The 7,371-nt window shown below is 41.3% G+C and overlaps 1 protein-coding gene across 1 annotated transcript in view; it reads right to left on the bottom strand.

Moving 5' to 3' along the window:
• Window positions 1-5,215: 5,215 nt before the first annotated feature.
• T265_11388 (hypothetical protein) overlaps window positions 5,216-7,371 on the bottom strand; it is a gene marked incomplete at both ends in the record, with an annotated part of 11,575 nt that continues 9,419 nt past the window's right edge. The window contains one exon of the mRNA XM_009178029.1: window positions 5,216-5,338. Within this exon, the coding sequence (XP_009176293.1) occupies window positions 5,216-5,338 (123 nt within the window). The remainder of the gene's footprint in view (window positions 5,339-7,371) is intronic.

Below are 7,371 nucleotides of genomic sequence, written 5' to 3' on the forward strand. Positions count from 1 at the left end.
ACATCTGCGGAAGTCTACAAAGTGAAATTTAAAACAGCTACTTTAGACAGTGCCATTTGTGAGACAGTGTGACAACTGAGGGACAATTCTTCAACAAAAATAAGCATGAACTCAGTAACATCAACTACGGGTAACCCTCCATATTTCATGTAATGCACCGAAGGAATGCTCTTGCTCTAAAAGCAGCAAAGTTAAGATAGTTCTAGATTAACAAAGTGCACATTTCTTTTTCCGCAGATTGCACATTAGCAGAACGGTTTTCTTCATTCAGATGCATGAATGAATGCGCAATATATTTAACTATGGAGCACAATTTGTCAAACATATTGCACAAAATCAACAGCTGCATCTGGCGTACTGAACAGTTTTGGCACTTTGTTCGGATACACAATATGTCACACATCCATAAAGTCGGCTAAAAGGTGAAAGCGGAAATTAAAGCTTTAGTCGACTCCGCAATCAGCTGTTGGACCATTTTTGCAAATATGATTGCCAATATAAATATATCACAGAAAGTTAATAGCTAAACTAACGAATTATTTAAGGAGTTACTAGATTTAACGGCAACTGGTTTTGGCCGACACGGAATGTGAGCCACCCCATACTTGTATGGTAGAAATCTAATCTTTACCTGCTGAGTTAGACGTGTATGTTTTAGGAAACTAATCCTGCCAGGATCAAGGGGCTCTTTGTGCACACCTCTTGAGGGACACCACACACATAGTTTACCAACGCGACACAAAACAATGTATTGGTATTTCCCCAAATAGCAAATAGCAAACATTTTCCGTAATACTTTGCCTGTTGATTCCTTATGTTTTATCAGTGACACGTCAATATCTTTAGTAGTTCTAAACTCAGCGAACAAGCCAACGACCAATATCTACCTTTCGTTCTAGCTCCGTTTTCAAGAATCACTAACGCTATTCTTTCGTTACAGTACCTAGGCGGGTCATTGGATATATTCTCCGCTCCTTGTATAATTTTTAGAAAAATGCCCTCCGCCAATTTGATGAATACTGGGTTATGCATAAAAACTACATAGCGATTATAAAACGTGTCTGATCAACACATTTAGAACCACAAATCTGACAAAGTTTTTTGCTGACACAACATCTTCTGACTATTTTGTTGTTCACTTTGTTTGACGGTGAATTTGGTTTATTAAGGGTTACGTTTCAGCTGCCTTGCTTGCCAGAGATTACCCGGAAGTACTGCACCGTTGCGAGATCGTTTGCATCTCTCTAATATCTTCAGTGTGCGCGCTGGTTAACCGGCTGCATAGTCGAGTAATTTTTGCGCTCAGTTTCTGCATATCCTGGTACTTAATGACAAAGATCGTCACACCATACAGACCACATACTTCGACAACATGGTTGACAGCTATACAAGTGGTTTGGTTAAAAACAAAGGCCACACACGGAGATATTAGCGGTGGTTGTTTGTTTAGCAATGTGAAAAACCCCAAATATCTAGTTCACAAAACTATTTATTTTTTAAGAACACATAATAGTGACTATATCTACAAGATACATATTAATTCTACAAAACACAACGTGGTCACGGCGGTCCCGTACAAAATCAAATGCACATAGTAGCGCAAATATCACAGTAGCAAGTTAAAACATGCACACCAAACCCATCAGTTTTCTATTTTGCTATTCAAGGTACCCATTTCAATACGTAACCTAGAAAGAAGCACAAAGTTGTAACTAACCGTGATATGTAAATTGATGCCTTCCACGTATCAAACGATTTTCAGACAGCACATCAACGTTTTAGATAGAAAGTTAAATGGAACAGGCAAACCTGACCCTGGAGGCTCTAGGTGAATATGTTGTATGAAACGGCCGGTTTCCCATTCAGGCTTTTTATCAGCAAACGGCAGGGGTGAGGTAACGACCTTGATTCCTTTTGCGAAGAATAATGGTTTGAATACACAGGGGAACGGCACTGACATTTCGATCTCAAAGAGCAGAGATAGATAATCGTGGAAATCTATGCATTTAACTAGATAAGTTGGCCTTCCTGGGGCAAATGCAATGTTTATGTATTATAACAATCCAAAAGTGGGATAGAACTAATGCGGGTGTCGTAATCAATGATAAAAATTCTTACGCGAACATTGCATTACCCACCTATTCACCGCATTGCCGACATGTTTGGAATAAATGTATAATCACTTTGCCAAATCAAAACGGCTGATTGGCAGAAGGAAAGGAAAAGGGGTGCCCGATTTTTTTAAAGAAACAATATGTTTAGCATGGTGTTATCATGTATTGGAGTGCATCCCTTCGAATGGTTCTGAAGGTTATGGCGTGTGGTTACGGAATTTCTAAAGACTCAATGCATAGTTGTTTCAAGCTACCATATTTACGCTCATTTAAAATTGCGTTCAGTAATGGGTACTCCGCACTACACAAGCGCGCAAAGTTGACAGTTTGTATACTGGGTGAGATTTCCGTGCAGAATGACGAATAAAAGAGAGCAATTACTTCGGACGTTGAACACGTTGCTATGCTGGAGCTCAAAACAGAAATTTACCGCCCGGAACCTCAACCTATTTAGAAAAGTGGCTGTCGTTTTATCCCGCCGTTTGACATCGTGGAACATGTTTATTCCCAACAAGCAGATGCGTGCCGTATATCATAGTGAACTGGCTGTAGGCATCTCGGAATTCAAGTTTTATCAGCTTGTGTCCACACAAACTCTCAGCCTGTGTCCTGTGTCCGAATGTTATGTGCATTGCCTTAGAAGCCTTCTCCCGAAAATGGAGCTGTATGGCGTTCCACGCATTAATTTACCAATCCTATTTTTACTGTTATCACGTAATGGATCGCCACAATTTGCGGTGCGTTTTATCATTGGATATATTCTCCGCTTCACGGAAACCAGGGCACACTGCGAGTTCTTTTACTACGGTCAATGGAAAACAATCTGTCATGTACTGTGTGCACTTCCACGCAAATGAAATTTTCCGGACAACTTTCCGGAAATCAAAGAGCAATTAGAGTGGCGCGTGATTTGCAGTAATAAAAAACTCGACCATTACATTCGGCGTTAGAACAGATTGATAGACGAGGCTACCACAATGCAGAAAGAAAATACTCCAGGTGGTCCATAGGTCCTTCTTTTCGCGGGTCATTGACCACAAATAGATTCAGTACATCAAGGAGAAATGTAAAAAGAAGTGTATCTTCTACACGGAGATATTTACTTCGTATTGGCAAACTCAAATGTGCACGTGTTTTATTTCTCAGTTCGGACAAATCTAACCGCACAATCGCGCAGCCCCTCGTATCTGTAGCCCGATCTGTTTGTTTGAACTTTTGTTTGCATGCTAAACAAACCTTGTTATCAGCTTTCATTAACCTGGTCAGTGAACCTTGGCACCGTAACACTGTTCTTTAGGAATTTTTCTTACTTCACGTGTGATTTAATTATCCTTAAAAGAAGCCATATACAAACGGACACTGTATTCGGTCTCATGGATAACCAGAGTACTACCAGGGAACTCTCCACGCAAAGATGATACGTGGTAAGTCTGACCCACCATGATTAATTTCGTCCTAATATGTTGTAATTCGAATTCTTTATCGTGACCCCAGTGTAACTGGTGGATGGAGTAAATGCCACCGTCGTGCAGCTCGCTAATATTGTATTAGGAATAGGGATCGCCTTAATGCTGGCGCATACAATGGAGACACTGCGGAAGTGTACTCATTTCGGAAAAATAGCGGACATTTAAGCCGTGTTAGGACTCCTCTCCAAGTTTCCTGCGGACACAGTCATTTAGCTTTACAATGAATAAAGCAGAGTTCATGGAAGACAACGCAAAGTTTACAGCAAATAATATTTAACATTGCAAATTATCCAAATGTCTTTCTTGTACAGCAACCACAGAACACTGATGCAGAGCGGCTGATCTGTGTGGCATACAAGTTAAGTAATATCTATCAGTCGGCGAAAGGAGTTCTCCTGTTCTCTCTACAAGAATTAGAAGATTCGCTAAATATATGCAGGCCATCAGATGAAGAAACGAGCGTGAAGTCCCCATAAGATTTTTTTTCTCCTGTTTGAAATACACCGCATCCACTGAACTCAAAATGGTTGGTGACAAGAAAATAACCAAATGGTTCGCAGATATCAGCCGTTGTTAACATGAATAGCAAAATACCGCCTGGGTTTTGTCTTATTTGAGGAGCACTCAGCATGTACTGGAGTGGCCTTTCGGATTTCGTAATAAGGATATTTGACGTCGGATCAATGGAGGTCGTGGATTATGATAACATGCTTGAACGACACTGAAAGCATATACAAGGGTCTTATGTAACCGCAGAATATGGATTGTCACGAGAGAATTGAGCCGACAAAGAATCCAGCAGGTTCCATCCAGTTAACAGTGAATAACATGCTTGAACGACACTGAAAGCATATATAAGGGTCCTATGTAACCGCAGAATATGGACTGTCACGAGAAAATTGAGCCGACAAAGAAACCAGCAGGTTCCATCCACCTAACAGTGAACTGCCGGATTGTTTGTACACACTGGAGCAATTTTTAGAAAGCCCACTCTGGAAGTTCGCCGAATAAACGGTAGCTAACTCATCCTGCATTTTTTAGTGAACTCGCGTCTGTTATGTAATAGGTCAAGCCAACTATAGAAAAGGTAAAATGAAATCGTTCGGTTGGAAACGGACGGGACACCAACATGAAACATGAATGCACACAAATTTATCGCTCCAAATCTCACCATCCAAACAAGGGCTCCCATCTCAAACAAACTTACCTCTGGCGGGGAATCTGTTTCGACCGCGTTTTCCTCATGCATGGCTACGCTAAAAACCGCGCTGCTTGCATTCTTCCAATGGGTTTTATTTGTTCATCATCGAACCAGGCCAATCGACGGTACTAGAATGTGCGGACTTCAACTTATTTTTAAAAAAATACGGTCTGTTCTCGCGCGTGCAAATCGACTATCATAACTGATCGGAAAGAAAACGTTCAAGAAGACAGTATGGATATTTTGCGTATTGCGAACGTGTCCATGGTCGACATGCGGTTTACCAGGCGGCATTCGTTTTGCTCGGTGGATGTGAAAGTTGGATTGGCACTACTGAGAACCCGTTACTCAAAGTGTGATTGCGTCTTTATATTTTCTAGATGCTACGTATTGAGAACAACATAAGTGTTTGTCAACGGATTATCTGGCAGTCAGTCTGGTTCGTGTCTCAGAGCGCTTCGCTTCGCTAAGCAGCGACAAGCTCGCAATCCATTTTTATGGACAAACTCGTTAAGAAATACACCATGGGGAAAAATGAAAAAAAAACTTTTGGACTGTAAAGGAGAGACATAGACATAACATACAGCGCAGCATAAACGGACAGCAATACAAATTAACCACAAAATCCATTTGGTGAATACCCATCCCGGAAAAGGAAACCGAATCGCAGATTTCAATATTCTTCAAAAAGCAACGAGAAGTGGTGTTATTACCCACTCAACCATGCAATGACTGTGACGGAACGATTTCAAGTGAAGAATGATCAGCGGCCAAAATATATATCTTGAACCAGGACAAATGAGAGAGTTTGCGGAAAGAGACAAGCCGGTCCGGCGGAAACAACAAAGTGACAGATCACCGCAATTACAAAGACTTTTTCAAAAACCAGAAATATATTAACGACACCATATGCATGCGACGTGCAATCAGTCCAAGCGCCCTTCGTTACTTTTCGTCCCAAACGACACACTCAAGAGGCCGACATATTTCATTGTAGAAAGTTAAAAGTGATAATTACAGCGCAAAACATCCATGAATAACGTCACTCATGCGTTGCTGAATGCCTTTTAATTCAATGATTGGTTACTACACTGATCCATTGGCACAGGCCATTCACTTGCGTGAAACGCTAGTGATAAAAGTTTCCAAATTTGCCAACGAAAATTTAAAACAGGGATAAAAGTTCACCAGATTTTGAACTCTGAACAGAACCGAATACCAGTGCCACAACATGGCCCAACGAAGTATAGCATATATATGAAACTGAGCATAAAATTCAGCTTACCTGTTTGCCGTTTTCGAGTTGATTACAAGCGACTGTAAATGAAACGAGAGGTGACACTCTTAGTCAGTAAAATGGTATCTATAACGACCCAGATACTCTTGATACAGGTGCTGATACTAAATACTACTGATGAGGCATTCAGTCATTTAGAGAGTTAATCGGAATTTGAGATTCAGCTGAATTCCAGGTGAGTCCTACGTAAAAACAACTATCCATGCAAATGAGGTTAGTTAGCAAACACAATCCGCTTGAGATTCAAGCGGAGCGTGAACTGGACACAACATCCGTGATTTTCTTAATGTGAGAACCCTTGACAGGGCGACCGGAACCGGCATTTGGCAGCATTCTTCTCACGTTATGTTTGAACTATGAGGTGCCACGTTAGGTGGAGCACAAGGTTGACTAACCTCAGGGACTGCACTGCACTTATGGCCTTCGCATGATTACCCGTAGGATTTTTAAGCACCAAACAAAAAACCATTCCGACGTGAACATTGTGCAAGCTTGGTTAAATTTATATCTGTCGCCCAAACGTCGAGCATTTTGCTAAATTTTTGGATACGGAAAAACGACCTGAACATCAGAAGACCAAGGGTGCCAAATATGCCATTGACTGCGTTTTCCCGAAATTTTGAACAAATTTTCCATTACTTTCTGCTGAATTTTGGATGAGTTATCAGCGTGGTAAGAAAGTTTCTACGGGGGGATATACTGGATGCACAAAATACACAAATTCCAAGAGACCACTATGGTTCAATATCCAAAATACTCGCCCCCCGACTAAGAGGCATCATAAAATGAAGTAGTCATATTTGGAATGAGTTACTTTTAAGGAGGATACGGTATTAGGAAGACTGGTATGACGACTATATAGATAAGGGGCGATGAATTTCCATTCAGTAGGGGGCCAATAGACAGGAAAATATTCCAGACTCGCAGCAAGTAGCTCAATACACTCAGCATCCGAGTGTGACAAAATGAAGTGATTTTCGAAAAATTACTTTGGGAATAGCCAGCTTATTCGTAAGACCTAAATCACTGTGGCAGCTGACCACTTGCCCATCTACCAGCCAGACAAGTTAAATACATACCCGCTACCGTTGGCCTGACTGCACCGGGACATAATACGCATGCGGGTGTACCACTGTGTCAAGGTAGCAGACTGAGACCACAGTCCAGACAACGAGCAACTTAAAATTTTCAGCCTCACCTTTCGCATCCCGTGATGGGAAATTTTGGTAATGATGTGCTGAAGAAATCAGGGGCACTGTACCTGGTGCTAAAGATCACAAGGCGGAACGC

Source organism: Opisthorchis viverrini (assembly GCF_000715545.1).
Source record: "Opisthorchis viverrini unplaced genomic scaffold opera_v5_488, whole genome shotgun sequence".
NCBI classification, from domain to species: Eukaryota; Metazoa; Platyhelminthes; class Trematoda; order Opisthorchiida; family Opisthorchiidae; genus Opisthorchis; species Opisthorchis viverrini.